We start from the raw sequence: 17,676 nt of genomic DNA, 5'->3' as shown, positions 1-17,676 counted from the left end.
TTTAATTCAATAAAATTTTTGTCTGTGACTTTTTAAAAATCTCCTTGGGGGAACAGTATTTTGGAGGCCTTCTATATATTTCCACACAGGGAAATCATAGGTGTGAATTATTGAGTAAGTCCATAAAAAGCAAGAGTCCAGTCCAAGTATTACTTAAGACCTATTCTCTGTTAGAATGAATTATTCAAACTATATCACCATCTCTCTAACAATTGTAAAGACATACTTGGTAAATTCAAGATAATCTTGATGGAAAATGCATGCCACAGGAACAAGGCATTTTAGCTAAACAATGAATCAGACATATTTGAGCTAAATACATTAGTATGATAATTTCTGCTCTGTATTGATAAATATCATAACTATTTACAATTCTATTGATTTGATGAGCATCACAACTATGCTACTTACAGTTCTGTGTTGATAAGCATCTTAGTATTGACAGTTAAGGGGGATACAGAAAGACCCTGGAAGTAATGTGATGAAGGTAGCTAGTAATTTTGTAACACTAATCTAAAAGATATATAAACACTGATACTCAGATTAATAAATGGAGATTGCAAAGCATGTCTTCCTCCTGGCCTTGGATATTCATTGAGTTCTCAGTATTTCACTGGAGCTAGACTCCAACAGAAATAGTCTCTGTTCATTCTGATCAGCAACTTGAATGTAGCCTACTTATGACCATAAAAGTACTAAGTAAGATTTGAATTCCAGTCTTTCTGCCCTGGGACCCCAGAAATCCTGATTAGTGAGTGCTGTATTAATAGCCTACCGTATCAGGCTGCTGGTTGATTCAGTTATACTTTATCTCCTGTCATCTTTTTAACAGTTGTGTTGCTTCCAGTATGAGACTAGGCCCTGGCAAACTTAATCCTTTAAAATTCAAAAGACCTCCCTTGTTCCCTGGAGTCCTTATTGGTGAGTGCCTTATATTTGGCCCATTATAATAGACCAGATGCTCTAGCCATACTTGACGTTATTCCTCTGACATTTTCTGACCAGCCTCCCTGCTATTATGTATATATTATTTCTTTCTTCTTCCCATTTATGGTATAATCAAATCATGGTTTCATTGATTACCATCCCTATATAACCTCTCTAACCAAAATATCTCTCCTTAGCCATCATTCCTCTAAATGGAATTTCTTTCTTACAATTTTCACGTAAGGTTTTTTAAATTTTTTTTTTTTACTAGTTCCTACCATTTATACTGTAGCATTAGGGGCCCATCCATTCTGATTTAAGGTGTGGTCCAGAAATCTAAATCCTTTCTCAGATTCCTCCTTTGAGTGGGTGTTGACTTTTTTTTTTATTCTTCATCTATCTTTTGAAGCTTCTTTATTCATTTGGTAGTGATGATAAAAACTCTGCTTCTATGGCCTTCACTTGTTAGCCATTATTTCCTCGATTTTAACAATTTTTGCTTAAACATATAATGGCAGGGTAGATGGCAAAATAATTTGAGTGGATAATTGGAAGATATGGAATTGAAAATATGCTTTGCTCTGGGGCTGGCTAGCTGGAGTTGCTTAGATGAGTTTGCTTTCACTAATCAGGACAGCTCAGCCCAAAGGACTTGAGTTCTAAAGCTGAGTGGATGAATTATTCAAGGGACCTGAGAAATGATTTCTGGAGGCCTTAGTCTGAAGTCTATCTTTCTCTATCCCAGCCTGGAGGAGTAACTTATCAGGATAGCTTATCCTTCTATTGTTAATTTCAGTTTGATAGTGTTGCTTCTTTACCCCCCAGGAAGCAATTATCTCAGTTTCTTCTGATGTAATTACATCATTTCTGGTGCCAACTGTGACACCTTGTCATTCTTTGTCCTGCAAAAAAATTTCCTCTTGGAATTTCTACCTTCCTCAACTACTGGAAAGGCTTTATGCTCATTACTTAGCTCCAAGTGTTCAGTGACTCACTGTTACATTCTTCTACTATTTAACCTCTTAAATTGGCCAGAATTCTCTTTTGCCTATGAAGATTGTTGTTCTTCCTTTCATTTGTCTTAAAGCTGTGCCTATTCTTTCAAGGAACACTTCCTTTATTCTGATAAGCAGAAAATTATTAAGGTGATCTAACTCTTTTACCTTTCTTTGCCTGTTTATATATGTAGAACTTCCAGCAGCAAAAAGATAAACATTTTGTACTCTATGCAGATTATTGCAAATTTCTTTGCTTCCTATGGATCCCAGAATAAATTCTCTCTCATTCTTGTGTCCAGTTCTCTTGGCAAACTGCTGGGCCATACTGCCTTCTTGTCAGCTTTTTTTTTTTTTTAAACTACCTCCGGACTTTGTTGCTAGAAGATTTTTCTAATTAGGTGAACTTACTCTATAGACTTAAGTAATTACAAGTTCTTTGTCTTACTCCCAATTATACTTTTATACCCAAGTGGTTATCTAGATTATGTTTGACTACTTCCAGTGATATGAAACTCATTACTTTTTCATTTTTTAGGTAAACTTTATTATTTCATTCATTCATTCATCTATTTATTTATTTGTTCGTTCATTCATTCATTCATTCATTTACTTATTGTTGAACCAGTTGGGGTTAAGTGACTTGCCCAGGGTCACACAGCCAGGAAGTGTTAAGTGTCTGAGGCCAGATTTGAACTTAATTCCTCCTGACTTCAGAGCTGCTACTCTATCCACTACACCAACTAGCTGCCCCGAAGCAGATTTTTAAAAATATTTATCTTTTTTACATATGTTTTTAGATTTTGTTGCTGTAAAATTAAGCAAAATATTTTGTACATGATTTCCTTTTTTTGTTATAGTTATTTGTTGTTCTTTTCTTAAAACAAATACCAGTAATTTAGTTTTCCTCTTTTTTTTAGTTAGACTAACCATTGGTTAGTTTATCTGTTTTACTAATTTACCTTTCCAAAAGCAATTTCTAATTTTATCAGTTCAGAAGTTTTTTTACTTTTAATTAAAAAAAAATCTTCTCTGATTTTCAAATTTTAGTTTGAGCTTTTATTTGTTACTTTTCTCATTTTTAAAAATAGGTGTATGTCTAGCTATTGATCTATTATCTGTCTTGTCGATGAAAGTCATCATAGAGATATATGTTTTCCTCTATGGTCTGCTTTGTATCCCCAAAATTCCAGTATATGGTTTCATCGTTGTAATTTTCTTTAGTGAAATTGGTTCCCCTGATTAAATGATTCTTCCCTCTCCTTTTTCTGTTTTTAGAAATTGAGAGAGAAAAAGAAGGGAAAATAATTATAACAAATAAACATAAACAAGCAAAATCAATAGCCTAATAACCATGTCCAGAAATGTTTTGTCTTTTTATCTTTTACCTATCACCTATTTCTCCATTAAGAGGTTTGTAACATTCTTCATCATAAGTTATGTGGAGACATAGTTATTGCCTTGATGAAAATGCCTGAGTTTTTCAAAGTTATTTTTTTTTTTTTGGCAGTATTGTTATCCTATAAATTCTTCTTCTGAGTTGTCTTACTTTGCTTTTTGCTTGGTCATTGGTTTTTATTCTATTGAAAGTTGAAATTAGTTTTTCTTGTGAGTAATCTTTCCCTAGTACTATTTTTTCCCTTAAAACCTTCATCTTTTTCCCATTTCCTTGCATTTAATGTATTTCTATTCTTCATATGTGGAAGTCTTGATGTATGGAAACTATGAGTTTCATGTAGTAATTTCTGTACTCATTCCTTTCTCCATATTTATATACTTTTCTTCCCATGTACCTATAAAAAATAATTAGTTCTGTTAACTTCTTCCCTTTTTCCCTAGTGTGTTCCTTTCTTTCTCTCTTTCCTTTTTCAAAACTTCAATATAGAACAAATCTGCCACCAGTTCTCTCTTAAATTTTTTTTAGGTTATTTTTTAATAAATCAAGGAAGGCTCTTAAAAGACACATATTAAAATATAAACACTTCATCACAGCATGACCCTTTCAATTAACTCAAATATATTTATTTTACATTTTTAACTATCCTTTCAGCAATGTTTTAAAGTTCTCTTTTAAAGTTCCATTTTCCCGTATGAGGATTATATTCAGTTTTTCAGGGTGAGTTATTCTTGATTGTATCTTTTGCCATTGGAATATTGTATTTCAAAATCTTCCCTTCTTTACTGATTGTGTGTGTGTGTGTGTGTGTGTGTGTGTGTGTGTGTGCAGTTTTGATTGGTTCCTTGATACATAAAACAGTTTCTGAATTCTTGTACTGCTTTTTTTTTTTTTCCCCTTAACCTGGAAGTTCTGAATATTAGTTATGATATTAATGGGAGTTTTGGTTTTAGGTTTTCTTTCAAGAGATAATTGGTGGTTTCTTTCTATTTTTATTTTATCATCTTGTTTTAACACATGAGGGTAGTTTTCATTTATGAAACCATAGCTCACAACTGTTGATGCTTGCTTGCCCCGAGGCCACACAGACTCACTGTGACTACAACAGTAGTTGTGCTACTGTTTTGCTTTTGAGGCAACTCTGACACAACACAATTTACACTGATGAATCTATCTGAAATATCTTCCATCTAAATTTTAACCTGTTGGTCTTAATTATCCCTCTAAATCTCTATACAATATAATTATTCTTCTATATAATAGAACTTCAGCTATTTAAAGACCCTATCAGGAGTGAGAAGGAAAAAAAGGAAGGGGGGGGGGGAAAGATTGAGTGGGATTAAACTGTCCCACCAAAAAAGCGTCATAATGTCTACATGATGAGAGGAAAGGTGGCAGGCAAAGCTTAAACCTTTCACCAAAATTGGTTCAAAGAGGGAATAACTGACATACTTGGTTGCATATAGAAACCTATTTTGCCCTGTAAAGAAGTAAAAAGGGATGGGGATAATAGAAGGGGTAGAGAGTAACTGACAAAAGAGAGGTGGGGAAGGTAGTGATATGAAGTAAAATACTTGTGAGAAGGAAAAAACTGGTGGATAGGACAGTGAGTAGGGATAAAGAAAGGAGAAATTACATGGAGGAAAATACACAGTTAACATAACCATAAATGTGAATGGGATAGACTCATCCATAAAATGGAAGCAGATAGCAGAATGGATTAAAAAACAGAAACCTATAATATGTTGTTTACAAAAATATATTTGAAACAAAGTGATATATAGATATAGATAGATAGATAAAAGTAAGGAGTTGAAGCAGAGTTTATTATGTTTCAGCTGAAATAAAAGATAGCAGAGGCAGCAATCGTGATTTCAGACAAAACAAAAGGAAAAATAGATCTAATTAAAATAGATAAGGAAGGAAACTATATCTTGTTGAAAGGTACCCTTGACAAAAGTCATATCGGTACTAAACATATATGCACTAAATGATATAGCATCTAAATTTTTTAAGAAGTTGAATGTATTTTAAGAGGAAATAGACAGTAAAACTATATTAATGGAGGACCTTAATTTCCCCCCCTCAGAACTAGATACGTCTAACAAAAAATAAATAAGAAGAAAGTGAAAGGAGCGAATTGAAAATTAGATATGATAGCTCTCTGAAGAAAACTGAATGGGGAGAGAAAGAAATATACTTTTATCTCAGCAGGACATGATACCTACACAAAAATTGACCATATATTATGTCGTAACCTCACAATCAAATGCAGAAAAGCAGAAATTGTTAGAGCATACTTTTCAGGTCATTTTGTAATAAAATTTATATTCAATAATGTGCAATAAAAAGATTTAAAATGAATTGAAATCTAATCCTAGAAAAATGAGTGTATGAAAGAACAAATCATAGAAATAATTGATAATTTCATTAGAGAAAATGATATTGAAATAACATGCCAAAGTTTATGGGATGGAGCCAAAGCAATACTTACAGGAAAATTTATATCTCTAATTCCTTACATCCATAAAATGAAGAAAAAGCAATGGGAATTCAACTAAAAAAACTCAGAAAAGAACAAATTAAAAATTCTTAATTAAACATCAAATTGGGAATCCTGAAAAATCAAAGGAGAGATTAATAACATTGAACATAAGAAAATCATTGAACTAATAAATAAAATTAGAAGCTGGTTTTATGGGGAGGGGAAATCAATAAAATAGACAAACCATTGATTAATTTGATTTTTAAAAAAAAGAAAGAAAACCAAATTTCAATTTTAAATACAAATGTTAAAAAAAAATCCTACCATATCCTCACTAATTTTTTTCTTCTGAATATATACCCCTAGTTCTTTTAGTTCTTCCTTATATATACTGTTTTCAGATATCTTTTGTTTTTTAATTTGATCCTACTCCTTTGTACATTATTGTTCAGATTGTCAATATCTCAAATACGTCATTGTTAATATTTCAAATTGATATAAATCAACATATAAAAATGGAACATAGTGCTATAGATATCTTACCATTATAGAAACTAGAAAAAATGTATTTTCATGAATTCAGTTATGGGGAAGAATACCAACCCTAGTAGTGAAACATCCACTTTTTGGTCAATATTGGTACCCTAATTCAGGTCTGACCCAAAGAAAAGAGTTCCATGTTTTTATTCAAGTGATCCATTCTTGATTTTTGTAATTTAGAAAGTCATAGCCAGTAAGTTGTATAGTAAAGAACAATGTTTGGAAATAAACAATTGAAAGATAGAATCAGAGGTTTTCTTGTCACTTTGAAGATGTGCACATAGAAAGGATAATTTTTTTTCTTTTTTATTTCCTTGTAGATCTTGATCTACTAGTTCAAGAGGCCAGAACTAGGAGAAATGAGTAAAAGTTGCAAAAAAGCAAATTTAGGCTTGAGATTGGGAAAAATTTTCTAACCATCACAATTCTCCAAAAAAAGAAATGGATGCCTTGGGGTACTGATGTGTTCCTTTCATTTGAGGACTTTAGGTAAAGGTTGGAAATGCTTGTCAGGTATATTGTAGAGGGGAATTATTTTTAGGTATGGTTGAACCAGATGGTTATTGAGGTTTTTTCCAACTCTGAACTTAAATAGTTTTATGAAACATTCAAAGGGAAGAAGTCAGCTATGCAGGGAAAAAGTAAACCAAAGAAAGAACATGCCTGTTAAACCTAGAAAGTTTTTTTTTTTTTAATTTAATATCCTTTTATTTGCAGGTTATATGTATGGGTAACTTTACAGCATTAACAATTGCCAAACTTGTTGTTCCAATTTTTCACCTCTTACCCCTCACCCCCTCCCCCAGATGGCAGGATGACCAGTAGATGTTAAATATATTAAAATATAAATTAGATACACAATAAGTATACATGACCAAACCGTTATTTTGCTGTTTAAAAAGAATCAGACTCTGAAATATTGTACAATTAGCTTGTGAAGGAAATCAAAAATGCATGTGGGCATAAATATAGGGATTGGGAATTCAATGTAATGGTTTTTAGTCATCTTCCAGAGTTCTTTCTCTGGGCATAACTGGTTCAGTTCATTACTGCTCCATTGGAAATGATTTGGTTGATCTCATTGCTGAGGATGGCCAGGTCCATCAGAACTGGTCATCATATAGTATTGTTGTTGAAGTATATAATGATCTCCTGGTTCTGCTCATTTCACTCAGTATCAGTTCGTGTAAGTCTCTTCAGGCCTTTCTGAAATCATCCTGCTGGTCATTTCTTACAGAACAATAATATTCCATAATATTCATATACCACAATTTATTCAGCCATTCTCCAACTGATGGGCATCCACTCAGTTTCCAGTTTCTAGCCACTACAAAGAGAGCTGCCACAAACATTCGTGCGCATACAGGTCCCTTTCCCTTCTTTATGATCTCTTTGGGATATAAGCCCAGTATTAACACTGCTGGATCAAAGGGTATGCACAGTTTGATAACTTTTTGAGCATAGTTCCAAACTACTCTCCAGAATGGTTGGATTTGTTCACAACTCCACCAACAATGCATCAATGTCCCAGTTTTCCTGCATCCCCTCCAACAATCATCATTAATTTTTCCTGTCATCTTAGTCAATCTGACAGGTGTGTAGTGGTATCTTAGAGTTTAAACCTAGAAAGTTAGCAACAAAGGCAAGTTGTTTACGGAGCGATGAGGAAAACTGCCTGCATTCAAATTTCTGGTGATCAATTATTGGCTAAGTAGAGCCCAAGACCAAAGAACTGGAAAATTATATGGTTCTTGTGTGGGCCTTTGGGATTTTTTATTGTAAAGTAGAACTTAAATATTACTTAACTCTAGATCTGAGAGAATTCATGTTTTAAAAAAAAATTGAGAAAGGAAATAATATAGAAATGATAGTATAAACTGTCTTTTGAGCCACGAAACAATTATTGCTGCTAAAGAATCCAAATAATTTCATATATCATGATAATGCCTACAATTTCAGATTCTAGTACTTAAAACTTATTCTTTTTCAGAAAAAAGAAGAGAGTATATGTCTTAGACATCTGGCATTTCAATTAAATTAGCTTTTTTGGGCCCAATTAAGTCTTCCTAGACCATTTCACAATACCACTATAATGGTACCTAATTGTTCTCAACTTTCTTTTATCCATTTCTTACCTATTGATGAAAATCATTATTGTTTTAGTAGTCTTCCTTTTAAATGGTGTACTATATATTTAAATACATTTGGTTTTGATGTCAAGGGAGGCTATAGTATTGATAAGATAGGATAAGAATTTGGGTGAGCACTACATTATCATAGAAATTTGATAAATGTCTGGCTGACAATGAAAGGCCAGATATCTGGAAAATGTGGTTAAAGAAATGGCATAAATGAAAATATTCTGTTCGCTAAAAGGGTCTAGTGAACCCTTGTACCATTTGGCCAAGGTCACTTTTCTACATGGAGAACAGTGATGACAATAAGGTGCCAATTATGTTGACTAGAATCTACTATAAAATAAATTTAAATCTTTTCATCCCAGTGACCATTAACCTCTTACAGAGCAGAGTTATCTTTTTTTTTTTAATTAAAGTTTTTTATTTTTCAAAACATATGTGTGGACAATTTCAACATTAAACCTTGCAAAAGACTGTGTAACAATTTTCCCCTCTTTCCTTCATCCTCTCCTCTAGGTGGCAAGTTGCCCAATATATGTTAAACATGGTAGAAATATATTAAATCCAATATATACATACATATTTATACAATTATCATGCCATACAAGACAAAAAGTGAAGCAAAATAAAATGCAAGGAAACAACAACAAAAAAGAATGAAAATGCTATGTTGTGAACCACTCTCAATTCCTACAACCCTCTCTCTGGGTGTAGATGGCTCTCTTCATCACTGAACAATTGGAACTGGTTTGAATCATCTCGTTGTTGAAGAGAGCCACATCCATCAGAATTGATCATCATTTAATCTTCTTGTTGCTGTGTATAATGATCTCCTGGTTCTGCTCATTTCACTTAGCATCAGTTCATGTAAGTTTCTCCAGGCCTAAAATTACACTTAGGAATAGTATTGTGAGGATCAAATAATGTAATGTAAGTATATAATGTAAGTAATGTGCTTTCCATACTTTAATGGATTTATATAAATGTCATATCTTGTTATTATAAAAATCTATTTCCAATGTATTTGAAATGCATTAAGCATCTTTGACTTAACATAATAGTACTATATCTAGTTTATTTCATTTTTTTGAATGTTGACACCAGGAAGACATATGAAAGGACTCTTTACATGCAGCTAAGGAGTGTATACAATAATAGTAAAGATACTATATTTTGAATGTGCTTCCAATGGCTTTATTCCCAGGAAACATGCTTTCAGCCTTAAATGTCTGTACTGTAACTGCCAGAACATTTTTGTAGTTTTATCCCAGCGCAGCTAATGTAGGGAACCCTGAAATGGATGTCTAATTTTACAAGCTGTCACATTACATGGAAAATGAAAAGAGCTTTTAATTTCTATGTATGCTTGCCAAATCTGTAGATGATTTTGTAAAGTACTTGCTGAGTCCATCTCATTTTATGGCATATATACTAGATTGTCATCTCTAGTAAAAATAGTTTAAAATTTTAATTTACTGAATATTAAAATTATAAAGTAAGATTTCACTTGAAAGATGATTTTTTTAGCTGCAAAACATTGGTAATTTATTTTTTCAAGTGTAACAGTATAATTGCATGCTAAAAAGCTAATTTATGGATGTTACAAATCTGAACTTAGTACTGAAAATAAAATTTAAATTGAATATATTACTAAACATGAGAAGCAGAATTGTTTCCACATTTCATATTTCATCAAAAGGAATGCCAAGTAGCTAACTATATGAGTTCTAGTATTTGCAGAGCTGCATCATGCCCAGTGCTTTAGAAAATTGTGCCAGTATTATTACTGCTTTTGTCAATGAGAACTGTCAAAACTGCCAATAAGCCAAAAGACACATATGGATTCCTACTTACCTCCATTAAGACAAACTTAGATAATGTATAATGAGAGAACTCAAGCTAATGTCCTTTCCAGTTCTAAAGTGCTTTGGCAACAACCTTAATGACCTTAAATATAATATGAATGTCATTTATTATTATTAATGTTATTATTATAATTACCAGTAACACATTAAATATTTGTGAAATTTGTACATAACTTATAAATGCACTCTTATTATAGAGCGCCTACTATACCATAATTTATACTTTATATTCATTTACTTAGTTACTTTAAGAAATGAGATTGCATATGTTGTTTATATAATTGTCTATATACATACTTCATCCTTCCCATGTATTCTCCCCAACAGAATATAAATGCCTTAAAGATAAGGGCAACACAGGAAATGCTTGTTCAGGAGAACTTCTGAATTATAAACTAGATATGCTGCTACTCAAAAATACTTGATAAATTGATCTTGATATAAATTGCTCTATTTTCTAGAATTCTTTTGTTTTTTGTTTTTTTTTTACTAGAGAAATGTAAAATGCATCATGCTAATTTATGTAATTCGAAGTTTTCCCTTGCAAAATTTTATTTCAAAGCTTCATTGGATATGTGGCTTTTCTTTACCTTTTATCATTTTATTTTATTTTATTTTTTAAATTTTAATAGCTTTTTATTTACAAGTTATATGCATGGGTAATTTTATAGCATTGACAATTGCCAAACTTTTTGTTCCAATTTTTCCGCTTCTTCCCCCTCCCCTCTCCCCGAGATGGCAGGATGACCAATACATGTTAAATATATTAGAGTATAAATTAAATACAAAATAAGTATACATGTCCAAACCATTATTTTGCTGTACAAAAAGAATTAGACTCTGAAATATTGTACAGTCCTTTTATCATTTTAGGTCGTGGTTTTTCAAAGCCTCATGTTATGTGATTATTAATTCATTCACAGATCTTCTTTAGAGTATCCACCAACTGTTTTGGAGGCCTTCTTTGTCTTTTTACATTTTGTGACTGCTGGTGCATTAATTGAGCTGTCCATTGCTCTTGATACATGATTTCTAATCATGTTTCCTTTATGATTCCTTCAGCAATTTCTCATATGTATTTGAAATATGCCGCTACTGATTTGCACCCACTATAGGTCTCTCTGTTCTTTGTGTTACTTACAAATTTAATTCTTTGAAGTTTGTGGTGTCTCAAGATTTATAAACATACCATTACCACGAGAAAATATATGTTAAAAATGAGTTTTTATGTTGAAGAACAACTAGGCATTATTAAAAACAGTGTAGATTTTCAAATACACTCCAACCTGCTCTCTTCATGATATTTAATTATGCATTCACTTAATGTATATGACATGATACAGATATGAAAAGCTGTACCTGTTTGCAATTGGACAGGAGGCATCTGCCTAAATGTGAGGTACTTCCTTTATCTTCATTTAAGTGCTTTGAAGAGAAAATATTATTTGCTCATTTTATGTGAGCTTTGAAAGATCTTCAATATTTTATAAAAATTGAATGTTTCAGTGTTTGGATTTTGTCTTTTCTTTATTGAGAAATCTCAATGGGAAAAAGTAAGTAGTAAAATAGTTATTTTAGTAAAATTTGGAGTGCAGTACTGTTAAGTGAAGTTAGAATTTTTTTCTTATATATCGTATGAGATGTTAAATATTTCAGGCTAGGTAGAGATGGTATGCTTCAAATTTTAAAAATATTCTATAATAGCTGCTTATAGTATACCCACTCAAGTGCAGTATACTCTTGAAAGTCCAAGATTTTCATTTCCAAATTCTATATTTGAGGAATGGTTATGATCCCTTTCATGTATACTAATAAAAATTTATATCATATTGAAATTTTATTGATTAAAACATCATACAGCATTTTCAGTATCAGAAATAAGAGTAAATGAAACAGTATATGAATTTAAGCTTTTTGCCTAGAGTAGGTAAAAGGAATGGGAGCCAGTTGGACTAGATACAAAGGTGTGAACGACCAGAAAAGGATGTTAAACATATTAAATTTTTTTGTCTCTTATTTATGTTGTATATTTACAATCCTTAAGTGAAAATCCAATTTTATAATTTGGATCCTTCCTCATGGAGCTAAAATAAAAAGAAAACTTAGTGAAGCAGGCTTCTCCCAGTTTTCTTGTCCTACTCCTTTTTTTATTTCTATTCATAGTTCCACATTTACCATGCTGCACAAGAAAAATAGGATCAAAAAGGAAAAAAAATGAGAATGAAAAAACAATCAAATAACAAAAAAACAATGAAAACACTATATTGTGATCCACCTTCAGTCCCCATAGTCTTCTTTCTGAATGGGGATGGCTCTCTCCATCACACCCATTCACTTTTTAATAAAGAACATATGAATGTTAAATTAAAATTTAAAAAATTTATCAAGCAGATTCTTTCCTTTGTTTTCAAACACTCCTCTACAATGTTGAAAGTAAATGTCTTACCCAATAAAAACTATAAAATAGTTGTCAATTGAGAAAGACTTTTCTCTCTGTTTGAAAATACATATTACCAGCAAAATCAGTGTGTTATATATAGGGGACTAGATTTAGAGTCAGGAAGATGTTTCAAATCCTGTCTCAGATATAACTAGCTGTGTGATTGCATGAAATTTGCTTAACCACTTTGCGCTTCAGTGTTTTTTTTTTTTTTTTGTTTATAGAAAAGAAGGATTGGACTCTCTGACCCAAAAATTACCTTCCAGCTGTAAATCTGATATTCTGTGATCTTATTAGTTTCAAGATAAAAAAAATTTTTCCACTTTTGAGCAAATCTGTTTCTAAAAATGTATGCCATGTTATGGCTTGCTATTTTAAATGTTAATTTATTTAATAATTATATGTTGATATAACTGATCATTACAATATTAAAGTTTCTTACAGTAGCAATTGGAGTAAGGGCTTCTTGAGTTTGAAGAGTTTAAAAATAAGGAGACTTGATCAGTTTCTTTTACCCATTTCAATCTCTTCATTTGGCTGCAAAAGACTCTCCAAATGAGTAATAATTATATGTTAATAGTATCTACAGTAGAGAGAGTTTAAGTAAACTAGTATACAAGATTTATTTGTCTGGATGGATTAATTAAAGGATATTTTGTACAGCCAAATGAAGCCTCCAGAATGGGATGTATCTTTTTTGTTTAGGAAAAGTCCCATTTTTGGTATATGTTAAGAGAACTTTGAAAGTTCCAGAATGGTGATTGGTAAGTAAACAGGGTGTTATCTGCTACCTCTGATTCCAGATATATGCTGTACCATCTTTGAGTTTAATAATTGTTTGAGAATGAGGAATGAGAATGGGTAACTAGATATTGTCTGACTTACTATAGACTAGCAAACAGAGGGAGCATAGAATTAGAACCTGATATCAACTACTAGGGGCTTTTTGCCCAGATGGACATTTCTCTGCAAAGTTATTATACAAAGAATAGACCTTTCCCCACCCCCCTTTTTTTCTGATTTCAAAAGTGAAAAAAAATTCAGGGAAAATTAACAAGTGAAAAATCAAAAGATATCTAGAGATGCTTATAATTTTTTCCTTTCAGAATTCTTCTTTATTGAATGCTAACTCAGACTCTTTATGTAGATGAGAAATAAATCTCCAGAATACAGAAATGCCAACAAGAGAGAAGACCTTACTTATTAATGTAGATATATGTAAAAAATGTATATCCATGTATATTCTATAACAAGTACTTCTACTTAATTTGCACTCCTTGTGAAAAAGAGTAGCATTTGCAATTACAAAATGTTAAGAATCAAAATCGTATCCTTATACACATAATAAGAAAGGGGGATAGAACTGTACAGACCAAGTATTAAGAAAAGTATTGAATAGGTTAAAGTTTTGTTGGCTGGACCACAAATACTGTTTTCTTTTGAAATAACACTACACTGATTTTTAAAATGAGTCTTTAAAAAAGAAAAAAAAAAAGCAATCCAAATTAGAGACTTTATTGCTTTGACTAATTATTTAGATTTCATTACTTTAACATCTATAGTAGGAAGAAAAAAAAATCCTTAATCTATATAGTATATGTTTTATTGAGATTTGGTTTTTGATTGAGTGCTTTTCAATTAAATTCCTTCTTGTGATATACTTATTGCATGACCTTTATACTGTTTTGCTGCCCTCCTGTTTAAAAGCATATGACCAAAAATATAGATGGAAAAATTTTCAAGTTGCTGAAACAATTGCATTTTAAAAGTCTATTTATGCCAACTTTTTCTTTTAATATATATAATGACAGCATTAAGATTGTACCTTCATTTAGCTTTGTGGTTGCAAATTTTGAACTGTTTAAACCACACAATTAGCTAAACTTAATTTAAAACTATACCATGTTCTAAGCATTCTGTCCTTAGCAATGCTGTTCTCATTTATCTTTTTAAATGATTAATCCTTCACATTTTAAATGTTGCTCCTGGTAGTTTTGCCTAGCATTGATTGTGTAGTTCTTATATTACTTATGAGGAAGAGAATAACTTTTAATAATTTGGTGTTTATTGCCTGGTATTTAGACTTGTAGTGGAAATACACACACACACATGTATGTATGTGTGTATGTGTATTATCATGTCCTTTGATGTTTTCATCAAAATTTGAATCAAAAGTAACAAGTTTTTCTTGTGCAATTAGCTCAGGAATCAGCAAGAATATATTTCTTAATTTTGTTCCTATTAAATATATTAATATTGGGGACTTAAGGAATACCTATGTGAATATTTGTCCTAAAATCATGTCCTAAAAAATATGCTACATTTGAGACATAAAGTCTGTGGTAATTGGGGGAAAACATTGGATTTGTTGTGAATGAATGAATGAAAAACTTTCAAAACACTGTGGTAAAAGATACTAAGTTTAGAATATACTGCTTCCTAATTGTGTAACTTGTAACTTCTCTGAGCTTTAGTTTCCTCTTCTGTAAATTAAAGAACATTTATATACTACTTACCTTAAAGAATTATTGTGAGAATGAAAGGAGATAATGGATTTGATGTTTTGTAAACTGTGAAGCACTATAGAACTGTAAGCTTATGTTAAAAGCCAAATTCCTTCTGTCCTGATGACTTGCCTCAATCAGTTAGCAAACTATCTTGCTACAGGTGAGCCAAATGAACCTTAAAAAAATCTTTGTAGGTACGTTGAATCATTGGCTTTAAAATTTTGTAACCTCACTTTTTCTAAGGAAAAAAATGGTACATTGTTAAAGGAAATTTGCTTTTGCTGGCACTTAAAAAGATGTTTAGAATACATAAGAGATTATTCCTGTTTTAGATGGACAGACTCTTATCTGTCCTGATCAGGAAGATCATCTAGAAGCTTTTATTTCTCAGAAAAATGGCCTTTGGTTGTTCAAAGATTTGCACAGTCCAGACTTGGGGATGAAATATGGAGATTCTCAATGCCTTTTGTATTTCCCGGGGGAAAAACTTCTCTTAATAGATTCAATCATTATTCTGTTTGACTTAATTCTGATTTGATTTTCCTGCCCTTAATAGATCTAAAACCATTTAGGTTCATTTATTTTTATGTATTAAGGAGATAATTCAATGAAGAGAAAAAAAACCAATAATGTTAAATCAAGATTTTAGGTTTGAAATGCTCATCATTGACAAATGTTGATGAGTATCCATTTGGGTCTTTAATACTTAACTGAGTGCTGAGCCCTTTATTGTAGTGAAAAGTAATTAATTATTTTTCTTTTTCCCAGGGGATCAGACTCTAAGAGTTTGGGATGTGAAGACATCAGGAGTCAAAATTGTGATTCCAGCTCATCAAGCAGAAATTTTGAGCTGTGATTGGTGCAAATATAATGAGGTATATAATATACTACACAGTGTGATCTTTTCCTAGTAGATCAGCCTTTATTTTTTAAAAATAATATTTATCAGTGTCTTTTGTATTTTTACTGCCTTCATTTATGAATCTGTGCTTTCCCCTCACCTATCTAAAAATGCTATCCCTTTTTAAAAAAAAAATGAAAAAGAGTGAATATTGAAAACAACAAAATTAACACATCAACTGCATCTGACAGTCTATGCAACATTCTGAACCCACAGTCTCCCTCCCCTGCAAAAGAGAGGAAAATATATTTTATCATCTGAGGCCAAATATGGTTGCATTAATAATTCAACATTCTAGGTTTTGGTGGTGGTGGTGTAGGTGTCAATTTCATTTACATTATTGCATATTTTGTGTATGTTTAGTTCTTTGCTACTGCAAAAATGCTAATATAAATATTTTGAGAGGCATGAGAATTTTGTTTGAATTTTTAACCTTGTGATCTATGTCTAACTGAAATCTCAGGTCAAAGAATGTGGAATTTTAGGTACTTTATTAGTGTAATTACAAATTTCTTTGCAGAATTTTTTGGACCAATTAATTCATAGCTTTTCTAATAGTATTTTTGTGTCTGACTTTACACAGCCCACAAATGAGATTGGGGTAGCAATTCCTAGTTTGAAATATGAGGTGCAAGGTATAGAGCACATGTGAAGAATTCACAGTGGTGATCTCTTAGCCAAAAGGTACCTTTATTTATGAGAAGAGGTTATGACAAAATGAAGAGGTAAAATAGACACCAGGAGTAGTAAATATGAAATAGATTTGGGAGAATAATAGAAAGAATATTATAGTTAGCAAGGAAAGGGGTTTTGCCAATTAATAGTTGAAAAGACAAGTTCCTTGGAACTCAAAATTAACCAGGAGAAAGGTTCTATACCATGAAGTAAGAATATGTCATTTACTGGCAGGCTAAAATCCTAGTAAAGTTTAGCAGACTAACCCTAAAGGGAATCAAGGGAAGGGAATTATATACACCATTGCTGGTGGGTTAACTCTAAAAAAGATTTTATCATCCTAAAGGTGAGCTATAACCAGGACAAAGGACACCATGAGATAAAAGAAGTAGAACAAATTTATAGGAGAAATTTAACTTGGGGATTTGAAATCATAACTTGTTATGTTGTGTTATATTATGATTGGATACAGTAAGGAAGAATTTTCAAAGACCTTCACTTGAACAAAAGGCTTATTTAAGGCTTAGCTGATCCCATTGGTATCCTTCACTGCTTGCCTTCGAAAGAACTATAATCTTATCAGTACTTCAGTCTTTCTCTGCTCCAAATCTAACTAACCAAGACCTCATCACTAAATAAGTTATTTGCCTTTCAGGTCAGTTTTATTTCATTTTTGATATGGAAATCCATGGACATTTAGGTTAAATTTAATCCTTCTGGTTTCCAATTGATACTCATGTGTGACCTGAATTAGCATTAATAGAATTTAAGAGCACAGAGCACCATATAGAATGAAAAACAGATAAA

The 17,676-nt window shown here is 31.7% G+C and overlaps 1 protein-coding gene across 1 annotated transcript in view; it reads left to right on the top strand.

The window, feature by feature from the left end:
* The window catches only part of PEX7 (peroxisomal biogenesis factor 7), a 77,912-nt gene that overhangs the window by 19,670 nt on the left and 40,566 nt on the right, over positions 1-17,676 (top strand). The window contains exon 6 of the mRNA XM_003769489.4: positions 16,062-16,168. Coding sequence (XP_003769537.1) covers positions 16,062-16,168 — 107 coding nt within the window. The remainder of the gene's footprint in view (positions 1-16,061; positions 16,169-17,676) is intronic.

This window comes from Sarcophilus harrisii, chromosome 4 (genome assembly GCF_902635505.1).
Source record: "Sarcophilus harrisii chromosome 4, mSarHar1.11, whole genome shotgun sequence".
NCBI lineage: Eukaryota > Metazoa > Chordata > Mammalia > Dasyuromorphia > Dasyuridae > Sarcophilus > Sarcophilus harrisii.
This window is presented reverse-complemented; position numbering and strand designations above follow the sequence as displayed.